This window comes from Nipponia nippon, unplaced genomic scaffold (genome assembly GCF_047370975.1).
Source record: "Nipponia nippon isolate SJK-2023a ecotype South Korea unplaced genomic scaffold, ASM4737097v1 scaffold_6, whole genome shotgun sequence".
In the NCBI taxonomy this organism is placed as follows: Eukaryota; Metazoa; Chordata; class Aves; order Pelecaniformes; family Threskiornithidae; genus Nipponia; species Nipponia nippon.
Window position 1 is genome coordinate 20,635,465 of NW_028262380.1, and position 23,586 is coordinate 20,659,050.

At 37.8% G+C, this 23,586-nt stretch overlaps 1 protein-coding gene across 3 annotated transcripts; it reads left to right on the forward strand.

The window, feature by feature from the left end:
- Position 1: 1 nt before the first annotated feature.
- On the forward strand, positions 2-23,558 carry PI4K2B (phosphatidylinositol 4-kinase type 2 beta). 3 transcript variants are annotated; one of them, XM_087738026.1, is made up of 12 exons: positions 2-395; positions 1,598-1,769; positions 2,213-3,120; positions 7,453-7,610; positions 12,881-13,081; positions 13,599-13,730; positions 15,130-15,283; positions 15,925-15,992; positions 16,497-16,596; positions 19,014-19,147; positions 20,240-20,299; positions 21,907-23,558. In XM_087738026.1, the coding sequence occupies exons 3-12, from the start codon at positions 2,841-2,843 to the stop codon at positions 22,078-22,080; spliced, it is 1,461 nt and encodes a 486-aa protein (XP_087594152.1). In that variant the 5' UTR covers positions 2-395; positions 1,598-1,769; positions 2,213-2,840; the 3' UTR covers positions 22,081-23,558. The 3 variants fall into 3 exon arrangements, with proteins under 3 accessions (XP_087594152.1, XP_087594153.1, XP_009472826.2); XM_087738027.1 differs by lacking the exon at positions 1,598-1,769; XM_009474551.2 differs by lacking the exons at positions 2-395; positions 1,598-1,769; positions 2,213-3,120 and adding an exon at positions 3,231-3,413.
- The last annotated feature ends 28 nt before the right edge of the window (positions 23,559-23,586 follow it).

Genomic DNA, 23,586 nt, shown 5'->3' on the forward strand with positions numbered 1-23,586 from the left:
CCGTTCGCTCCTCACAGCGCCCCTCTGAGCGGAGGCGGTTGTGCGGCTGCCCACGGCAAACGGCGGTAGCCCGCTCGCTCGCTGCGGCTCGGCCTACCCGCCGGGGCTGGGTAGAGAGACGCAGCACTGGGAGAGATCCAATTTGCTTTCTTTTCACGTTGTTTGGGAAGATACAGCCATGCCACTAGGAAATCTGGGACAGGCATTGCACCTTTACCGGGAACTGCCGGTGAAGACTCGGCGAGTGGAAGCCCACCCTGAGCACAGGGGCTCCTCAGGGCGCTTGAGCTCCTGGCTGCCTCCACTGCCCTCTGCGCTCAGGCAGCCGTGGGGCCTGGCGGATTGCCATTTGCCTTCCTAAAATAACCAGTAGGAAGCGTGCAAAAATGGAAGAGGTGCGTGAAGTACACAGTGTGTGTGTGTTCCAGTGTTTAGTTTTAACCAGCCTGTACCTGGTCAACTAAATTTGTTTATGAAGGTCTTATCTGATTCCTCTGTTCTACACTTTTAAGCTCAAACGGCTAATTAATATGTGAAAAGTACATAGTGACCGACCTGCTTCTGTAGGTTTAATTAGCCTGATCAGGACCTTTCAGGTGTTCTGACAGAGTCATCTTACACACCTGTTTGAGTTGTTGGCTCAGACTATAATCAACACAGTTTCTGAGTCCTTTTGAACAGGAAAGAACTTTCCAGATTGAATTGTCCGGCTTCTTAGGCGCTGTAGTCGTGCTGCATCTGGGTTGTTATGTGTCGTGTTGCTGTTACTTTAGAAATACTGAGCAGCTATTCATCTTGTTCTTTATTTTAAAGTATCACAAGAGGGCGCTCACCTAAAGCTAAAAGTGCACGATTGTGCATGTGTTCCCTTTTTTTTTTTCCTTCTGTTTTTTCCACTCCAGTGTTTCTCAGATAGATATATAAACAGGTGACAAAGTATCCTTTATGGATTAGAAGGATAGAGACAAAAGTGTTAGCATGAGGAAAAATGATCCAACTTATTTGCATGATTTAATTGTTAGTAATTTTAATCCAGGTGGCTAATTGAGAGTATTAGCTACTCAGAATTAAAATTAATAGTTTGTTAATAACTATGATGATGATGTGTATTTTGTTTCACCATGAGCTGTCATTGTGTTTGAACTCTGCACTACTGAAGATTGAGGCAAGGTAAAGACTTTGTTAGATCAAGGCCTGTGAGCAAGTTACAAAATTCTCATTGCAGTAGAAGATGAAAACTAACAGTGAACTGCATTTAGACATACACTAGCATGTGTAGATGAATCCCTAAACCAGGAGAAATAACTAATGAGTTATTTCTTGTTTAGTTTATTCAAAAGAAAGAACTTCCAAACTTTTGAGAAACCCACGGATGAACTGTTTAACAGAACGTTATTGGAACAGCCACAACTCACTCGTAACTAATGTAGCTCAAGGGAGATGTGGTCTTCCTTAATGGTCTGCTGGGCAAAATGTCACACTTCTCCCATTTTAGTCCGATCTTTTTGTTTCCTTCACACAGGAATTAACATCGGTATAATCTTCTGTACAGAAAATTACATCCAGTTGCTGTAACCTTCATATACTTGTTTACTAGGTGTAAAATGGCTATTCATCTGGAGTCACGGCTGACTGAATATGTTCACTTGTAATAGAAAGGAATGGAAACAGAAAAGCAAGTGTGAACAGATTTTATCAAGTGTTCCAGATATTAATAGTTACACAAGTGAATGACACTCTGCTTAGTTCCAAAGTCCACTGGCTGACAGGTAACCCGAGACAAACACAAGTCGAGCATTTCAGTCAGGTTTGTTTTGCCAGTAACCAAGCAAAGTAATTTTCTTTCCGTGATCCCAGTAATGTACAGAATGAATCCTTATATCATGAATAATTATGAGAATAATGAATAATAAATACACGCAATTACTAATTTAGCTGAGAACTGATTTGGTCCCAGTATAACCCAGAATCCCAGTTCTATGCGAGTACTCCCATCTTTCTCCCATATTTCACCAAAATCTTTGAGTACCGCACTGAGGAGACCCCCTCTTCCGTAGGGAGGCGGGGGGGAGGCATCCGCCCCAAGGCCCGAAGCAGTGCGTTGGCGTTATAGTTGTATTCGCCATCTTCCAGTTAATAACGCAAGGATGGTTGCGGGAACGTGGAAATAATGACAATATAGTCGCATCGTTTTCACATTTATTGTTTTTAGGCTGCCTTTTGGAAACTACCGTGGTGGTGTAGAACAACGAGGTTGAAGTATGGGGCGGGAGAGCAGCTGGCCAGCGCCCAGCGGCGGCCGGGAGAGAGGCCAGTTTCGGACACGGAGATCAGGGAAGTTTCAGGGGTGCTGTTGGTAAGCGGCGAGCGGGGAGAACAGCGCAAGCAGGGCGGCCTGCGGCTGGGATCTCCCGGCAGGACGGGGAGCGGATGATGCCGCTGCGGGGCTCATTTCCCTCCCCGCTGACCCGCAGCAGCGGCTCCATCGCACAAACTCCCCGGTTCCCCGGCTGCAGTTTTGCCGCGGCGCATTACTTCTTTGCGCGTTGATTGCCAGCCCCGTGGCCGGTCGCTGGCCCGGGGAAGCCCTGGGAGCCCGCACCGGCCCCCCCCTAGGCCCGGCGTCGGTGGCCGCTCGCACGCGCCAGACAGTTTGCCGCCGGGGGCCGCGGCCCCTTTAAGGCAGGTAGCGGCGGCGGGGCGGGGCGCTGGTGCCGCGCGCACGCGCAGGGCCGTGACAGGAGCCGCGGCGGAGGAGTCGGAGCGCCATGGGCTGCGGCGGAGGGGCCTGAGCCCGCCCGGCGGCGCCGCCTCCCACCGCGCTCGGGCCCCGGCCGCCCATGGCGGAGCCGGGTGCTGAGGACCCCGATGAGCGGCTGCTGCTCCTCGCGGAGCCGGCGCCTCAGGGAGGGCCGCCCTGGCGGGGGGCGCAGGGGGTGAAAGCCGCCCCCGGCGGGGCTGTGAGGCTGTGTGGGGAGCTGGGGCTGCAGGAGGAGGAGGGTGAGGAGGACTCGGGGCCCGAGGGGGATGGAGAGGACGAGCCTCTCCTGCGGGCGTCGGGCACCGGCCGCGGCCGCCGAGCGGGCGCCGCCTGGGACAAGGAGCCCCGAGCCGCCGCAGGTAGGGCCCGGGGCCGCCGCCGCCGCCTCCCCGCCGGGCTCGGCCGAACGCGGAGGGGGGTGCGGGGGTGCGCCGGCGAGGGGCAGGGGGGCTGTGCCCGGGTTGGGCTGCCTGGGTGCCGCCGGGACAAGAGGAGCGGTACCCCCTGTCCTGTCCTGCCGGTGAGGCTGGAAAAAAAATAGCTGTAGGGGCTGAAGTCCGCCTGATGTGCCGTGCCCCGTGCCTCCGTGGGGTGTCACAGGGGGCTCACGACCAGCTTTTATCGGAAGGCGTCGTATCAGCGAGGGGCAGAGGTGCGCTGCCCTTGCTCGGCGTGCGGGCTCGCTGACTAACAGCGTCTGAGGGGAAAGTGCTGTGGAGGGCTCGAAATTCAAATGCTTTGTCTTTATGTGCAGCGCTGCACGAACTCATTTACGTCTTCATGAGCGTCTCCACTGTTACTTCTTGTTCTCTGTCTGCTGTTTTGTTGGGCCTTGCTTTCTTTGTTTCTGTGATATTTTTTTGAAACTTCTGGCTTTGCACGTTTTACAGACTCTGTTCTGTGGTGGGACTGGCAGCTGCTTCCTGAACACTTGGCGAACCCTGTCAAGTTTTCTATTTATCTTGCCTGTTCCAGCAATTACTTCCTTGTGACCCCCATCCTTTCATGCTGTAAAAAAATTTTACTCTATTTCTGTTCTTTGCTTTAATCATCTGTTCGCTTCTTTGTGCCATCGCATGTATTAAGAGTCTTAGATGTGGATTCTTCTGTCATACTTTTGGTTTTCATAAAAATTAATCTGCTTTCCATGTTTTGAAATCCAGTCTTAAAGAGAGAAACAAGTGAAAATTCAGAAATGCAATAACTTAGTTATGAATTTGAAAAGAAGTGTAAGCATGGCCACTATCTAATTCTAAAGATACAGGCAAGATGATGAACTAAACAATATTTGTTGCTTACTTTTTTCTTTAGGCTTTCAAGCTTTCTGATTCTGTACAACTTTGTAAATAGATGTACATCTAGGAGAGGTTTGCTGACGGAAATCTGTGGACTTCTATCACTTAATAGTGTTTAGTGTTGTAATTATACTGTAGGATTTCTTGCCAGAGACTTGTAAAAATTGTTCCTTTTGCAACAACAGCATTTAAAAAAAATCCAAACAAAACCCCCATCAATTTGAGCAAAATAAGTTATGCTAGTAACTTTTTTTTTTAGTAGCCATAGAGAGCTTTTGCTAGTGTACTGTTTTTAACCATAAGAGAAAAAAAAATCTCATCGTTTAACCAATGGTCCCAAGCATAGACCAGACGTGTAATGCAAACATGCCATTAAAATGTTAAGAGTTCTCCTGTCTTGTTCCCACAAGACTTAAGATGTGTTAATGAGACAGTGCTTCTAGCAAAACATAGGAGTTAATGCTTCAGAGTGGAGACTAGAGCCGTGGGTCTTGCACCACTGGGGCAATTAGGATGGTGAATGCAGGGTACTACTTGGGGTCTGCCCCAAGAGCATGTAAGAAAATCTCAGAACTGTGATTGATCGCAGCATCTCACCTCTTGCTCTTGTTTGCTTGTCCTCACCTTTTCTGTATGTCTAACGCTTGAAGGTGCAGGATTGCTTTGTGTGTCAGGTGGAACAAACATGCAGCAGATGTTATTTGTGCATGTTATTGCAACACGGAGAGTGTTTTCGTAATGGAATTATGGTCAGAATATGAGACTCTGTATAGAAAAAGATGGAATTGATTGAAGGGACTACTTTTAATTATGTTAATGTTATGAAATAGTATAAAGCTGGTTTAGTATTGAAGGAGTTCATACATGTTACTCTTACAAAGTGTCGTAGTTTAGCTTATGTCATGTTAACTTGATGGAAGAACAGGTTGAGGTGCATACGTGAATGATAGCATTTGTATCTTCTTTGGCATGTCCTCGTCATTCAAGTATAGCAGCTTCGCAGCCTTAAGGCCTTGTCCAAATTAATTTGAAAAAAGTTATTGAGCTTGGTAGTTAGACTGTGCATGTGTGAGCCCTGATCTCCTGAGTGGGAGTTTAATGAGAAGAGTAGCTTTCAAGAGCGGTTGCAAGAAAAAAACCTTGATTAGTTAGAATTCTAAGTTTAGAGACTGTACTGGGAGTAAGTTCTGACCATAACATACTTTCACAGTGGAAAACTTGATTAAAATAACTTTTGGAGAAGAAACCAACTCAAAAAACCCTGCCACATTCAGCAAATACCAGCTTCAATTAAAATGGAGAGTGTTGATAAACCGAAAGGAAACTTCTTAAAACTGCCGGTTTCCTTGTTTTCAGCCTGTATGTTTTTGTATGGCCATATCACTGTGGTAACAGAAGGCTTTCTAGCAGCACAGTAGCAATAAGGAACAAATCATAAGTTTCAAAAATTATTTTTTTTTCTTCTTCCTTGAGCATACAGCATAATGCGGTTTGTTTGTTTTTAGTTTGATTTTTCACTGAATATATTTTTCCTGCAGTTATCCTTTATGTTAGAAAAGACATGGTCGAAGAATTTCCTCCAGACAGTGAGACTTCTTATGGTTTTACATTCTGGAATGAATGCACAGAAATTAAAACCTGACCTCTGAGAAAGTTGTCTTCTGCATAGACCACTTCAGTCCCTGTGATAGAAAGTTCATCTGTAGGTCCTCTTCATCTGGAAGATCAGTGTGCAGAACAAGTTAATATGGGTGTCGCATTTTGTTTGGTAACGGTATAATGCACAACCCTGATTTTGCATTCACTGACAAAAATGTATAGTAGTCACAGCTCAGCTGTATGATGTAATGTTTCTTGTGCAGAGATAGTTGAGGCTTGAATATGAAATAAGAACCACTGATTCAAAGTGACTTTTTTCCATAAAAATAAGTGTATTGTGTTTTTTTTGTTTGTTTATTTCCCTAACTCACTTAAGTACTTTGTGACAGGGAAATCTTAGAACCCTTTCCCTCTCTCTTGGTGGCTGACTCTATGAAATGCAGTTTATTGATTGTCCCTGGCAGTCCCAAAAAAAGTCTTAAAATTAAACTGTAGTTTATCACAGAAGTATTGGCCAAGTAGTCTAACAGATTCTGATCCAATGGGTTGTAGTTCTTGATCCTTAAGAATGAGCTGTTACTAGTTTTAAGGCTTCTCTTCCTGTTGCCAACTTATACTAAAGTTTTCCTATGCTTTATCCTTTTTAGTTTTTTTTGTTTGGAAGCCATGTTGTTATTTGTTAGTGGTTCATGCAAGCAAATGATGATGTTCTAGAAAACTTGAAAGAATGCCCTGTGCTACAAAAAGGCGTTCCAAAACAACAAGAGTGATTTTTATTACTTATTTTTTATTTGGCTATCCACAGACTGTTTAGGAGTATCTTTTCTGAATGGATTCTGTGTCAGTTGTCATTCCAGAAGAATGTATGCGTGTTGTTTTATCTTACACTTCAAGTGCTGAAATGGGAACAAGGCTACTTTATCTGTGAATGTTTAATTTAGAGTAATGTAGCTGTTTCTTAATGCAGAAATGATCCCTAATGTACAGACGCATTAAAGTGCACTCAGTAAGAATGTGGAATAATCCTAGCCTTAAAAGCAAGGTACAGAAATCTACAGTTTCAAAACTTGCAGAGAAATAGTTTGAAAAAGTTTAAAGAGCAATAGAAGTGTTTATTCCTGGCAACTTCTCTTCTAGCTATCTTTCTAAATGTTTGCATAGAGTTTGCATAAATGCCTGCATAGAGCTGATCTTTTGGTTGGTATGCAAAGAAATTCTACAAGTAGTTGATAGTGTTTTCATGTTGGAATGGTGATGGCATGCAGTACTTCACTGGGATATTGGTGCCACTTGTCAGTGCTACATGTAACAGATTGTTTTGTGCATGGCATCGCTGTGACTTAGCAGATAATGAACGTTAGCCAAGCTGTTTAATAAATGGTATGATACCTTAGCGGGTAATGGACAGTTTGCTTTCAGGTAGCTTTCTCTACAAAAGGACACAAAAATCTTAATAAAAATCTTTAGCATTTTTTTACAGGTATGATTTTGAAGGGATTTTTTTCTTATATGTTTCCTTATGTAAATAAAAATAAAAATCCTTGAAAAGTATAAATGCTTTGCAGTGGTAGTCTCAAATTAGTTGTTGCAGATTCGGCTGATTTACTTTAAACAAAAGGTTGATTAGATGCGGGTAAATGAGTGGGAAAACCTGCACTGATTTAATGGACCAAATTTTTCAGCCTGCTATTGAATAGGCCTTAGCAGGGAAGGCTGTTAGCTTTTCAGTGTGTTTACTTATGTTCTTAATTCATAGTACAAATTACACTTAAGATTGCTTGTTTTCTTATTTTTCAGGCCATACAGGACATATTGCTGATATGAATATATTTTTAGATGATCCAGAATTTGCAGAAATTATTCTGAGAGCAGAACAAGCTATAGAGTGTGGAGTTTTTCCAGAAAGAATCTCTCAAGGATCCAGTGGAAGTTACTTTGCCAAGGATCCAAAAGGGGTGAGCATATTACTGCAAAGTCAGAGACACTATCAGCAATGAATTTAAAATGGAAATTTAAAAATTCTATTTAAATGGAAATTCATTTAAATAAGTTGTTTAATAATTTATGGTATGCCAACATCTATGTTGGCAAAATCAACGCAAGTAATATTTAGATTTCTAATTATGTCTTGCAGCATAAGCTAAGCCAAAATAACTGTTATTTCTCTGTTGCAGTTCTACCATGTTTTGAATGATCTGCACCAAAGAAATAAGGAGAAAATAAAAGGGCCTCTTTAACATCTGAAAACAATTCAGGGATTCTTTTGTATGTTTTAATTGATTTTGACACAACTGAGCTTCTGGTTTGGATACTGTTTAGGTTTCTTTAGCCAAGCCTCCTATATTTTTATCTCTTTCCTGTTTAGATAGTCTTTTATTTAGGTCATCTCTCCTTCTTCCTATATGATTGGTAGATGGGCAAGAAGAGTGGTTTAAACAACTCTACCTTCTTACTTGTACTTGTCTGCGGAATCTTAACTTGGAAGATTTGGTTTCCCCTCCGCTAGTGGTAAATGGTACCTTGAATAGTGATCATTGAAGACGTGTCCTAAGGTTACTTTGAGACAGAGAAGTAACAGTTACCTGAATATCTTGCTTGAAAAGTAGCATTTGGTTAGCATTATTTAGTAGGAGAAAATGATGTTTCAGACATACGTTCACATAGTTTTCTTTAAATCAGAAATACTTTGTCTGCTTACTGACCTGTGCCAAAAAAGAGGACTCTCAACCCTCACACCTTTGTTCTTTTGTCATATCTGATTTTATTTTAAGCTCAATCAGCAGTCTTCTGGTCTTAAGTAGATGTAGGTATTCATTAATCCTAAAGATCCCAGTCATGTTGGACATGGAAGTTGTAACACTTAAGGGCCTAGGTTTTCAGAACATATTCAAGATTATTGTTCTTCCCTGCATCCCCAAAATGGTCATTTCCCATTCGTTTAGGAAGTATTATTTTTTTGTTTAGCTTTTATTCATATTATTGGTCATTACAGAATATATTTCTGGTTTGCTACTTCATTATCATACATGTTTGGTTTGTTTTAATGCTGCTTTTCTGATAATAGTTTTTACACTTTGAGTGAGTGATTTTTAGAAATAAATTCATAAATTCATATATTTATTTGTATTAATTCTAAGATGGAAAGCAGCAGAATTACCTCTTCAAAATCTTCTAAGAACTGCATGTTGCAGTTCATACTCCTGTGTTCCAGGAACATTTGTTAATAATGACTCCCTTCATTCTGGTGGAGGAGAGGGTTGGGAGGGAGGGTCTCTCTCTTTTTGAAACTGGAAGGAAAAAAAAAACCCAACCAACTCTTTCTCTAATCGCTTTGTGGGATTCTTGCTGTCGCATACAAAGATGTTAATATGAAAACCTGTTCAAAGTTTCAGCAGACTTCTTAAACTTCAGGTCACTTACCTACTTCAGTAGTTTAGTTCTTTGTAGGTTTTCAGGTTGCATGCTTATATATACATATTCAAACTTCATACTGTTTTTAAAAAGGTATTTTAAATTAGGATTATATCTTATTTAATATGCAACAGGAAAAAAATCTGAGTAAGTAACCAAATACTGGTTTAAATCACTATTTTTTCAAAAATGCCATGCGTGATGTCTCTAAAGAGTATTCTACAGTGTTATGCTAAAAATGCTTTAAGACTGGTTAAGTGGGGTTTTTTGGAGTTTTTCTTAATGCTGTGCAATTGAGATCTTTTATTTTTAGAAAGTTAGTTAGTAGAGAAATTACTTGGAAAAAATTATACTTGTTCTGGATTTCCATATGTGCAAATCTGTTTTGTCTGACACTTCTCCAGACTGATTTTGCAGTTTTTTGGTGACTAGCAATTGCCTGAGAGACTCACTGTGCCCTGGGGCTAATGAGAGAATACTTACACATCATTTTTGTAACCATAGTATTTTGGGTGGAGCACCTTATTTCCTTGTTTCTTACCTGGCGCTTTTCTTGTTGGTTTTACTTCTGTTTTGCAGTGAAGTGTTGTTTTTGTTCCTAGTAGTAACTTGCCCTCCCCCTTCATGCAGGTCATTGATTTGAATGTAAGTAGGAGAAATGAAGACTAAAAAAACACCATTATTTTTTTTTAAGTGGGCCAGAAAAATTTCATTGCAAAATATGAAAGTATTTGCCAACATGGAACTTTGAGAATAACGATACTGAATTCCTAGCAGACTTTCAATTTTGCTTTTATTCTTTGCACTAAATTTAGAGCTTATCTAAATTTATTATCCATATTAAAGGTCTCATGAAACTTCATTTTGTCAATAGTGCAACTCCCATTTGTAGAATGGATTTCACATTCTATTTGACAGAGTATTGCATCATTCTACTTCAGACCAGTTTTGTGACTTGCTTTCTCCTTGAGTAATCTCCTCTTCCTTATGCTGGGAAAGAGCTTATTAAAGACATGCTAGGCCTTCTTACTGGTCAGGTTCTGAAGTGTTTCCCACACTAATACCAAGTTACAGGTAAAATAACCTGTTTCCGTTAGGTCATCTTATTTGCTGATTTGGGTCTATCAGAAAGATAAAACTAAAATTGCCTAATTAAAATTATTAACTTTTTGCATTTATTGGCATAATTGTATACTGATATGAAGCAGTTCAGTACTTAAGCAGCACTGTTGCTGAGTGTTGAATATTTCTGCATTTGTTGTTCATTGTGTAACCAATAAAGTAAAAGACATTGTGTCTGTTACAAGCTGTTCTGCAACATGTTTTTGGCAGTTTAGCTATTGGTTAGTTGGTAATGCCAATGGAGTCAGTCTAGAAATTAGTTTTGACTTGCAACATTAAGACTGGCCTTGGTAGGTTGTCTGCATATTGAACTTTCAGATTCTACTCTGGTCCTCAACATCAGTGTCTGCAAAATTTAGCAAGGTTCTAACTCCAGTGAAACCTTGAAAACCATATCTAGATTTGATAGTATAGCACACTATGGTCCAGGCAAGTAATGGAATGAGCTAAGCTCTTTTTTAAAATGGGCAGTTTGTAGGAAGTATTATCCAAAGAGCAATTCAGAAAAGAGATAATTAATGGCTTGGCATATATTACCAAATACACCACTATGTTTCTGGGAAATAAAAAGCTGCTAGCTTTATTCTGAGCAAGTAGATACCTGTGATTCAATACCAAAAAAAAAAAAACTTTTTAACAATTCTAAACCTAACATTAGAATTTTGACTAAACTAGTATACCAAGTAAATTCAGTTTCCAAAGTGTTGTGATTTAAAAAAAAAAAAAGTGTTCAGAGAACATCCCGGCCTTTCACATTGCGTGGGATATTTATTGTAAGCATAACCTTTTGTGTAGGTCTAAACTGAATTGCATCTGTGCAGTTGCATACAACTTGCCCATGATTTTGAATGTAACCTTAGAATCACGGACAATAGCGTGCTGAAAACAAGAGAATTTTTGTCAATTTGTTTCCTGCCCCTATTCATAGGAAACTTATTTTATAGGTTGAATGCAAATAGTGATATTTTGTAACTTATTTCTCCTGGTGGTTGATGGGAATGAAACAAAATAGGTGGGCAAGACAGGTGATGATACCTGGTGTCTTGTGTACTCTGTTTACAAATGGAATGAAAGTTCTCTGTAGTTAGTTTGTCTTGGACAAAGCATGATTGTCTTGGACAACCTTGGACTAGTTAGATCGTCTTGGACAAAGTGGGTGAAAATTCTCTAGAAGCTAGAACAACTAGGCAGGTCCTCTCCCTAACCTAGTTGAATCAGCAGTTACTGAAGCAGAATGCCCGTTTCTGACTGCCAGCAAACTTGTCAGTGACTCAAGAGTGTAAATCAGCTATGAATGTTGGTGCAACAACAGGCAGCGTTTAGCTTATCGAGATAGTCACTTTTTTGATAAGGATTCAGGAAAGTACTAATATGTGAAAATGCTTGTTAAACAGTTCTTAAATATTTATTAGATAAGAATTTGATTTACTTACCATGGTCCTGGGAGAAGGAATGAAGATACAGCATTTCTACAACGTTTCACTTGAGCTATAGAAGAGTCATTACGTGGACTTTATGTACTAAGCTAAAGTTTATCACAGACAATTGGAAGGTTATATATTTTAGTGTGGTAATAATCTTGTGGTTTGAAGTTAACAAATATAGTATCGTGTAGGAGGCACCTTGAGAAATCATCTATTTAATGCCTGTGTTGTGGAGCAGGATCATCTTAACATGATTCCTGATGAATGTCTGACTAACCTGTTAGCATCCTGTGACATCCTGTTTTGCAGACTCCACAACCTGGCAGTCTGTTCCAGTCTTGAGCCACTCTTAAGGTTCAAAAGGGTTTTTTCTTTGCAATTTATCTGCTGGGATTTAAGCCTATCATTTCTTGGCTCGTTAACAGTAAATGTGTTGTTCCTTTTTTCTCTACAGAAACCTATTGCATAGTTCATTGTGCCCCATTTTCTCTTAAGCTAAACAATCCCTGTTCATGCAGTCTTTCATTATTCACATTTTTTGTGCTTATTCTCATTGGTTTTTTTCAACTTTTTCCAGTTTGTTAACAGATTTCTTGAAGCGTAGTGTCCAAAATTGGACACAGTACTCTGAGTAACTTTAAGCTTTTAAGCATTTACATGTCTCCAATGTAAACGGTGGCTGGTAGTGTGAACCATTGTCAGTGTTCAGTTGAGGAATCTACAGCAGTGGTAAACACCACCACTCTTTGGAATTGCGAAGTGCAGATCTATTCTAACTTAAAGCAATAAATAAAATAGATATAAAAGAGTAAAGGTAACATTTGATTATTAGCATTCTGTATGTTTGTCACTTTCCTGGAATCATTATGTCTTCGTCTGAAATATCTTGTCAATGAGTTAATTGGCGGGCTCAAAATTATTTTTAAAACTACTTTTAAAACCTCCTTTTTTAAAAACTTAGAATATAAAAAAAAGTATATTCTAAAATGCAGTCCTCTAGTTTTGAAAGACCAGTAAATGTTAGCTGGTTTTGATTTTCTCTTATGAAGAGCTTATTTTGAATTTGTACTACTTCTAGACAAGCATTTGATGATAAATTTATTTGGAATACCATTTTGTTAGTTTATTATTTCATCATCTAAAAAGAGCAACTGTAAAATGCAATGTATAGTATCTAAAATGTACTCGGAAATTAGTTATTTGAAAGTATTGGTTAATCTTCTGCAACTCATAACATTCATACTTTAATTTTATATTATTTATCCTAGAAAATTATTGGAGTGTTCAAACCAAAATCTGAAGAGCCTTATGGACATCTAAATCCAAAATGGACCAAATATTTTCACAAAGTTTGTTGTCCTTGCTGCTTTGGCAGAGGCTGCCTCGTTCCAAATCAGGGATACCTCTCTGAAGCTGGTGCCTATCTTGTGGATGACAAGCTGGGGCTTGGAGTTGTACCTAAAACTAAGGTAAAAGTTAAAATATGTAAATTATCGAATGCAAAAAATATATAGTGACAGGTTCATCAGTCTCTGGACTGTAGTTGTGGAGACATGCTTGTATATCATTCATTATCCCCAAGTCATTTATAAACTATTGCAAGTCCAAAGGCACAGTGGCTTGGTGTAGAAATAGTGACTGTGATTTTTGTTTTAAAGGATAGGTTTGTGATCTGAATTGAATATCTTCTTTGGAATCACTTCAGTTTCTAGCATTTTCTGACACTTTTGTGCCTCATGTTTTGGTGAGATGCATCAGCATTGCAAAAAGCAGCATATAAAGATTCCCACTTATACGTCTTTTACCACATTTTTGTTTGAGATATGTAAAATAGCAAATATTCACCTTGTCATATAAAATTTGTCTGTTGGAAGTGCATGATCCTTCCTTTTTGCTTTTTTGACAACTAAGCATAAAATTTACTGTAAACTTACAATTGAAATAATAAGGAATTCTGAGCTGTGTTTTTAACTTTCATATTTTAAGGTTGTCTGGCTTGTCAGTGAGACCTTTAATTACAGTGCAATAGATCGTGCAAAGTCAAGAGGAAAAAAATATGCTTTAGAGAAAGTGCCAAAAGTTGCTAAAAAGTTTAATCGAATTGGACTACCTCCTAAGGTAAGAGGAACAATAAGTGATTTGTGCATTTCCCGATTCTTATACAAAACTTTGAATTAAAAAAAAAAAAAAGAATATTTATAGGTAACTTCAACAGTAGAACAACCTTGTTGCTTGTTGAAAACTATCTCTGAATGACTGAAGTTTGATAAATGACTGCTTCTATGCAAAATCTATTAACTCTGTTACATCGTTCCTTTGTTTGAACTACGTTAATAATCTCGCTACTTTTTATACTGGTCTGCAGTCTAGCTTTCTGCTGGAGGAGTAGTAACATGCTAAAATGTACAACATTGCTCACTGTGTGGTTTTTTCTGACTGTTTAGTACATTTCCTTTCAGTGTCATGTTTTTATATTGCCTAACTTTTTCTCCCCTGCAATTCATTTAGTTCTTTCATTTTTCCTAAATCTCCCCCTCCGCCCCCTGCTTCTGTTGTTTGTTTTATTCTTTTAGGCATCCTATTGTGTTCATCCTACCTTCCTTTCATCTTGTGTGCAGTACTCCACTGACTAAAACTTCACATCTTTCTTGCCTTATGAGCCTTATTGTATCCCCAAAATATCACCATGGTGTTCTACTCCTAAACTTTTAAAACACAGGTTATGTACAGCTTGAGTAATCCACTTGTGTCAGTTCCCAGTAATTTTGGTCCATGTGACATACATTATGCAAGCTTGTATCAGCATGGTTATTCTACATGCTATCTGTTTATCCATGTCTCTGCATGTGTACATCTATCTGCATTTTACTTCTCAAATATAAGTCCTCTTTTGAATTTTACTCTTGAGCACCTTTCCTGTTGCCCACACATATGGAGCCTATGCCATCTGTAGTTTTCTTCCTTGGACTCTTTTGGGAAATGTATTTCAGCCATTTTCATGCAAAAAGTGTCTGTCTTGGAAAAATGGTTAATGCTGCTGTTCTTGTCCATGAAACATACAAGCTTTTCAGAGAGGAAGATTTTTCTCCTGTAACTTTTGGTGAGTTTCCTATGAACTATTGAACTAAGTGTTTCCAATGAAAAAGATAATAGATGTTATTTCTTTCTCTTTTGTTTCAAATGTTGTTTGTAATACTGAGTGTTAATTTATGTTGAGCTGTCTGGCTACATTTTATTCCTGGTAAACTTGCTGAGTGCTTAAACAAATATTTAAAAAAAACCAACAAACAAAAACCACACACACCAAAAAATCTAGAAAAAACCCTAATGATTTGAGTCTTACTTTTTTTAGAATTTCGGAATGAAAGAGAAAACACTTAGTAATCTTTTTTTTTTAACGTCATACTTCCTGTGTTCTGAACTTTTAAAGTACCTAATCAGTTTTTCTGTTAATGTTAAGATTAGTTATGAGACCTACCCAAGTGCATTTTCCAAATGTAGTTTCTTAATGTTTCAGGTTGGCTCCTTCCAGCTGTTTGTTGAAGGATATAAGGAAGCTGACTACTGGCTCAGGAAGTTTGAAACTGATCCTTTACCTGAGAATACAAGGAAAGAATTTCAGTCACAGTTTGAAAGATTGGTTATCTTGGATTATGTCATCAGAAATACAGGTATTTGTTAGTGTGTCTCAGTATCCATGTACTTTTGTAGGCAGAAATGGTAAGCAATGCTGGCTGAAAGCTGCTGCTGAAGGCTTTTAATGCATTTCAGATGCTTTTCTCATAATTGAAGGCCAGAATGTTGCATTTTAAACTTTAAAAAACTGACTTTGGATTCAAACATTAAATATTGCAATATGACAAAATCCAAACAACACTTTTTGGCTGTTACTTGATATTTTTAACCAATGTAAGAATTCAAGAACAAATACTTTCATTATGCTTTATTTCTGTCAGTAAAGTATGTTAATTATTTCCCCAGGAAAAGTGCACACTACAGCCAATCTTACTGCATAAAATGGATGAGAATAGTTTCTCTTAGCCTTCTTGATATTTTGCTGCCAGTTGGGGAAACTAAAGCAGTAATACATGCCTAAGAACACTTGGTAAATTTTTGGTCTTTCCAGTAACTCAGTTGCCTGAAACATTTCAGCACAGCTAAAACACACGTATTGCGATGGAAAAAACTTTTTGAACAGTTTTGCCTGACTACTTTGGTAATTCTCAATTTACAATATTAGTTGTTGTATGTGACTTTAGATGATGATTTCTTTATAAATGACATATTGTGACATGCATTTTCCTGTTTAAAGACAGAGGTAATGATAACTGGTTAGTCAGGTATGAAAAACAAGATGATGGGCTTGATCTGTCAGATAAGGTAAGAAAATTGTACTCTGAAGCTTAGATTCTTTAAATTGTTTAATTTTATAACTTGGTCTTGCAGGGGATTAAGTGCATGGCTTTAATCCTGGTGCATGGTCTCAAGAAATATGATAACTGCAAATTATTCTAGGAGGAATAAATGGAAAAGCAATTTGGATTAAACTAGTTTGGATAGAACAGTGCTAGAAGTTTTTATTGTTGTGTATTTTTTCTTTACTAGCTTGGGCTATAATAATAATAAAACTGCTCACTGTTGCTCAAGCACACTTTTTCAGCTATTTATATGCTCTGCTTATCTTCTATTTGGGGGAAGAGCTCCTTTTTAATGGTGGTAGAGTAAGAATTATATGTGCTGGAGTTTACTTGGATACTCCTTTATATTGTTTAAGTTGACTTTAAGCAGTGAAGCTAAAAAGTATATTATTTAGTGTTTTTAATGTATTTCACTATTTTTGTAAGTGCATAGGTATCACTTATTTTTGAAATATTCCTTCTGTAGGATAGCCAATGGACTATAACTAAAGAATCTACTATTAAAATTGCTGCAATTGACAATGGTTTAGCATTTCCTTTCAAGCATCCTGACGAGTGGAGGGCATGTAAGTATTGCATTCTTCAATCATCTTCCTTTCAGGAGAGTAACTTCTAAATAAGTATTTTTTGTTTGGGTTGTTGTAGTAAGAAACTAAGAAACATCACTGTATACTGAATTTTTAAGTAAGGTACTTCAGGAAGTTAGCAACAAATGACATTTTTGCAGTTGCATATGTCATTTAGTCCTTGTTCATATTTTTTACCTGTATACCTTTAAACAATATTAATACATAGGTATTCATAAACATACTATGTTTGTATGTAAACTGACTGATGGTGGAATTGGAAAAATTTAGCAACATATTTCTCATGTCTGTTTTCTTGAAAACCATGGTGGAAAGTTACTTGAGTGCAAGGATATGCAAGTTGTCTCTCTAATGGCCAAATTTATATTTCAAAACAAAGGGTACTGTTGTAGGTGAACGAGTAGACAAGTTGCATGTTATTTTTACTTGTTCTCAGCTTTAGCTTACTTTGTAGGAGTTAATCTTTAGTGTTTTTGAGCAGACTGAAAATTGGTATTACTGCTAAAGCAAGATTGCATCTGACCACATCTCTGATTACTTATAGTTTTAGAGGGAAGTGCCCAACAGGGTTTACAGTTATTTCTGTGGACTATTAGCCAATCAGGTAATTATGGCAGTTAAGTGTGGGCTAGCTTTGCTGTCAAAAGGCTAGTTAATTACCCCACCCAGAGCTCTGTATAGTCCCAGACATCTTGATACTCAGTAGTTACTGTACTATGTATCTCCTGGCTACAGTCACTTCTGCAGCTGTTCTAGAGACATGGCAATTATTGCTTATTTTATACCATCTTTTACTTCAGCATCAAAAGTAATAAACTTGGATGATCTTTTAGAATTGTTTTGCAGTTTGACAAGTAAGTGACAATTCTGGAAAGGTAAACTTGTCGCATAATGTTGTTTAAAATTGCAGGCTGTTGAGGGGTAGAGCATGTTTTCTTGATGACTGGAGCTGGTTGATTGTCAAGGATAACCTCCTCAAAGCCAGAGAACAGCCTATCCAAAAGGGAGGAAGTTGGTCCAGCATGGATGAGCAGGGAACTCCTGACTGAACTGGGACACAAAAATTAAGTACATTTAAAAAAAAAAATGAATTGTGGAGGCTCCCCTGGAAAAATAGAGACTTTGTCCAAAAGTGCAAGAATGGAGTCTGGAAAGTCAAAGCTGAGCTGGAGTAACGGTAGCAGAGGACATAAGGCAACAAGAAAGGGTTAAGTAAATTAGAAGTGAGAGTGGGACTGAGAAAAAGTGCAGCAAGGACCTAAAGGCAAAAGGCATAAGGAAGAACAAGTTATTCAGTGCTGACTTTGCCCCAGTTTTCACTTGTAAGATTTGCTTTTAGGTGTCAGAGCTCATAAGCAGAGCCTCTGAGAATGAATGTTGTCATTCATTGAGACAACACCCAAAGCAGAAGAAAGGGGGCACTTAAGCAAAATGGACATATGGAAGTTCATAGGAGTAGATGGGATGCGTTGGAAACATGACGGGAGCTGGCTGATGTTGTGAGGCTGTTTTCTCGTCGCTCTTGAAAGACTGTAGTAATGGGAGAGGTTGCTATGACTAGAAAAAGGTAAACATCACATCCGTCTTCAAGAAGGGCAAGATGCAGGGTACAAGGAATGAAGGAGCAGCCAGTCTAACCTCAGTCCCCATGAAGACTGTGGAGTGAATCCTCCTGGAAGCCATGTTCAAACACATGAACAACAAGAAGGTGATAGGGAAGCCAGCATGGATTTAACAAGGCCAAACTGTACTTGACTGACTAGACAGCTTTTAATGATAAGATGACTGGTTCAGTGGATGAGAGGAGGGCAATGAATACTGATTTTCCTTGACTTGATACTGTTTGGTGTCTTGTTTAACATGTGATAATATTAATTACTCCTACAATAGCTCTTGAAACAGTTCTTTAATAGCAATTATGGGAAAAGTTAAGAATGTTTTTCTCAGCATGCTTCAAAGACATTTTAATTAACTAAAAACTTTATTAAAAAATAGTAGCTACTTTTTTTGTTAATTCTTCAGTATGAGTCAAATGTCTGAAAGATTTCTATTTGATTGCAGCCATTATTTTACTCCAAAGGAAACTACATTACTAAACTAGGAGAAGGCCTCTACTGTTGCTTACAGTACTTAATTTATATACTTCTTTTACTTACTGTTTCAACTAAATATTTATTACTTAAATATTTTTTCACTGTTTGGAAAAAAGGCTGAGTAGCTGCAAAGCTGCTTTTGTAACTGTAGCCAAAAGAGGTATATGGGGTAACAATGTTGTGAAAAATAGTGTGTTACTGAGATCTTCCAGTAGGCAGCAGAGTACTGTATCAGTGGTAAGCACTTGAGAATTTCATTTTTGCCTGTTGTTAATGATTAAGTGTACTGTTTTTCCGCATTAGATCCCTTTCACTGGGCTTGGCTTTCTCAAGCAAAAGTTCCTTTCTCTCAGGAGACCAGAGACTTAGTTCTTCCTCGCATTTCTGATATGAACTTCGTACAGGACCTTTGTGAAGATCTTTATGAACTATTTAAGGTGAATTGAGCGGTTCTTTGAATTGAGCATTACTGAAATAGCTGATACCTGTAATGGAACAGTTAGATGTTTTTTTCTTCTTATGAATTTAACTTCTGTATGTCATGATACTGTGCTATTTTAGCTTTAACACTTGCATGGTAGAAAGGGTTTATATAACTAAGAGGAAACTATATCACTCATCTAGCTAACTGATAGTAATCAGCTCATCTGAAAAAATAATTACCTTTTAGATATCTAAGTTTCACAGAATCACTTAAAGCTAGTTAACTTTTATAGCACGAATCTGTGTAAAAACTCTTATTTAACATACCTGTGTGGTGTGTATACACTTAACTGTAGCAACCTGAGGAAATCACATATTTAATGTAACTTAAAGTACCCGCATACCTTTCATATACTTAATTTTACATACATATATTGTGTGAAGTTGATGCTGAAATTTTGACCATGTTTAAAGTAAGTCAAACTTATTTTAAAGACACTGAAACTGTGCTACAATATTGACATGAAAAGAAGTGTCCTTCTCTGAAACATTCCATAACCAATCGTGTCAGATGTTCAAGTGAAATAATCCAAATGATCAGGATGGAAAGAAATGGAAACTTTAAACTTTTAATGAAAATGCAGCTGTAACGTCAAAACTAGATCCTGAAACACATTCGCAATATTTGCATCTTTGACTCAGTTGTATTCAGAGTGACTCTGGGTTGTCTGTTAAACCCAGTGGAAGTTGAAGTAGTTAATAAATCTGAAGGAGGAAGTATTCATTTGCCCGAGTAAAGGTGAGAGACAGAGCAGTGTAATGTTATGTGATGGTATTAAGCCTACCTACCAATGCCCTGAAGTGGTATCCACTGATGTATTTTACTCTTAGGATGTAGAACATCCTTCATTTTCACATATGTAAACTTGCTGCAGTAAACAGACCTTTTTGTGGGTCATACTATGACTATTGGAAGCTTCCGAAAATTGTTATAATGTTGGTAAATATGGCTGTGTATTATGAAATTGATGAATTTGTGTGCTAAATATATAGCTAAAAAGAAATGGGTCATTTCCTATAATAACTGTTTGTTTTCTTTAATAAAGACTGATAAAGGATTTGACAAGTCTACTTTTGAAAACCAAATGTCCGTTATGAGGGGGCAGGTAAGACTGCTTTTTTACATTTTTATTTATGTATTTAATTTGTCATCACTTCTCAGCTGTTTTTTTTAGAGTGGCAAAAACTGACTCCTGTTGAATCGAAAGACACTTGAAAGTATTTTCATCTGAGAAGACTAAATTTCTTCTAGAGTTTGTTCTTATTTGCATATAGATGAGATAGCAGAAAGTATATACTGATTTTTTTGATTTTTATAGAAGATGTTCGTAAATAATTGGGTTTTATTGGTTTTGTGGGGGATGGGGGAGGACTTAACTATGTATTCTTAGAAGGTATTTTAAAAATTAAACACTGGAGAAGAGTCGTAAACTTCGATGGCAAATTTGGTGGCTAATTTTGTTATGTTATTAAAATAAATGTGACTTCATTTTGGAGGGTTAACTTGATTATTGAAATACCTTTCACAAGAAAGCAATATTACGTAATAAAATTTCTTTATCCTAGCAAATGTCAGAACCATACTTGGAACCAGTCCAGCCATTTTCAGATTAGAAATTTGATGATTAAGTTTTGGGGTTTTTGTTAACACTGAAACAAGAGAGGAGAAGGGTTTTTCCATCTGCTTGCTGTTTTAAAATTTAGACTGGTGTGATGTATTGAAAAATAAGCTTTAGCTAAGAACAAATTTAGTTCGTTGTAGGCATAAAATAGTGATTTGTGAAAATGTAAGGGAATTAGACTAGATAAATTAATAGTCCCATTTGCCCTGAATTTATTGAAACCGACTTCTCTGTGTTCATGAATTCAACATGGATAGTTTAAAGCCGGACATTCACAATTCCTAGAGTGGCTTAATCCGACCTTTTCTCTGTAGAGTTTCCTATATCAAAAAGTACCTTGCACAAGACTGCAGCTCTGCTTAGTCAAACATAATCCCAGTTAACGTTAGTTATGTGTGGTGGCCAAAAGCCAGCAAACCTTACTTATTAAATTGAATTATAGGAGTTATTTCTGAAATAACTTTTTTGAGAAATTTGTGCAGTCGCTGGAAGGTCACTTCTGAAGTATTCATCCATCTTAAACTGTGTTAAGTAGCTTTTTTGTGATGAGACAATTGGCTACAGGGAATCTGTTGTTTAAGAAAAGGCTTAAAGAAAAAAACCTGATCTATATAATTGAGAGATATCTAGCTAAGGTTGTCTAAACTGATTTCCCACTATAAAGGCTGCATCTGGACCCTTTCTCCACACCCTTTCCCTGAGGTGGATTTCAGCAGAGATTTTTTTGGTGGTGGTTTGGTTTGTTTGTTTTAAATTTCTAGCTATAGAAGAATGTTTCACTGTGGGAGATGTCAGGTTTTTCAGGCACGGATTTAGGGAAGAAATGCAGATAATGAGTTATTCTGGGATGTGATTGGAAGTACATCGGCAAATGATGCCTTTTAGCACTGACAGTCAGATAGCAGTAGGATGTCATAATGTTACCATATAAATAAAATATTTCTACTTGCAATAGAGTATTTTTTTAAAAATAACTTATTTGACAGCGCCATCCTCTACAGAATTGATTTAAGAGTGGCACCTAAATTTATAAGCCTGCTAGCCACAGTTTTCTTTGTGTGCCCTCACCTTACCTATTTTTACTCTCTTAGATCCTAAACCTTACTCAGGCATTGAAGGATGAAAAAAGTCCCATTCAGCTTGTTCAGATGCCACGTGTGATTGTGGAGCGAAGTAGCACTGGAAGTCAGGGCCGGATCGTTCATCTGAGTAATGCGTTCACACAGACCTTTCATAGCAGGAAGCCTTTCTTTTCCTCCTGGTAGCAACAAAAAAATGTGGGAAGAGTAAGTTCCTCTTAACTTTAGAAAGCTACTTCTGTGTAAAGGCTCTGCAATAACGTACCTCTGCTGTATACCAAGAGCTCTGACTGCCGACACCTCAGAACTTAAATTCTAAAGACTTAAGAAATGTATTTTGAATGTAATAAAAGTTTACAATTTTTGTGTCAAAATTGTGAATTCTTATGTCAGGGAATGAGAAGAACTTGTCCATATTGTATTTTTATAGGCTAAATTAATGTATTCTGAATAAGGGAGAACACAGAGTTTGGATATGCTGAGAAACTACTTTTGAATACAACAGGAATTCTTTTTGTTTAATATAAATGTGAGAACCTATACACTATCAATTTCTTTTTATATGGTCTTTAAAAAAAAGTGCAGAATGTTATCTTTGATTGTGAAAATGCTTTTCCTTGGAACTTCTTCCTGATATTTTAAGCTGTTTATAGATTTTCATAGGCTAGTTCCTTAAAGTCATGCACTAAAAAAAAAAAAAATAAAAAAAATAAAAAATCAATCTATCCTTGACAAACAAGTGAAGAAAGGGAGAAGGGGAAAGCATGCTCCAAATAGGTTTTTTGCATGTGGGGACCAAAAATAGTTAAATAGTTGAATTACAGCAAAATTCAACCTGAGCAAGTACACATAGTTCCTACTGTGACAAAATAAACTGAGTGTACATTTCACAGGTTGAAATTTCACCTGTAGCTTTTACAACTTAGTGTATTTAAGCACACGTATGGAAAATTGTGGTATTTCTTTATAGATCCATCACAACGAAAGAATCGCACCATGTTGTTGTAGGTTTGTTTTGCCATGTGCACGTGAATGTGTTCATCAGTAGTCACCAAGGTGGTCCTGCACTACTAATGACAGAAGCACTGATATGTTCATCACAAAGCCAGTCTGCCTTCTAAATTTCTATCTAAACACACTGTTATTTTTTTGACTGGGGAAAAAAAAAAAAAGAGACTGTGATACCTAGAGCACAGACACTTATTATCATACCCTTAGCAATGTCATCCTCATCTGCCCCTTGCCATTTGCATTTATGTTTAAGTTACCTAGTTTAAGACTTGATGGTCATGTTCCTAAATCTGTGGCTTATGTAAAATGTTAGATATTTTTATTTTAGTAATTTTCTGGACAGTTAAGACTGGGAATGGGAGAAAAATTGCTGCTTTTATGAAACTTCCAGAATTTCAGACATTGCTGTATTTTGTAATTCTAAGCAATACTGTTGAACTCAAAAATAACGAAATGCTTGTATTTTATATAATTTTGAGTGGATGTAAATATTGATGTAGCATGTCAGCAATTCACATGATTAACTGAAAGGTTTGAGCCTTAAATGTAAAACTGACTGTACGGTGGAGATCAAAATAAGACTGAAATGACCACCTCTATAACCTTCCCGTGATTGTTTTTACCCGAACAGTTTATTAAAATAGTAAAGACGATGTTTATGTACCAGAGATGCCACCGAAG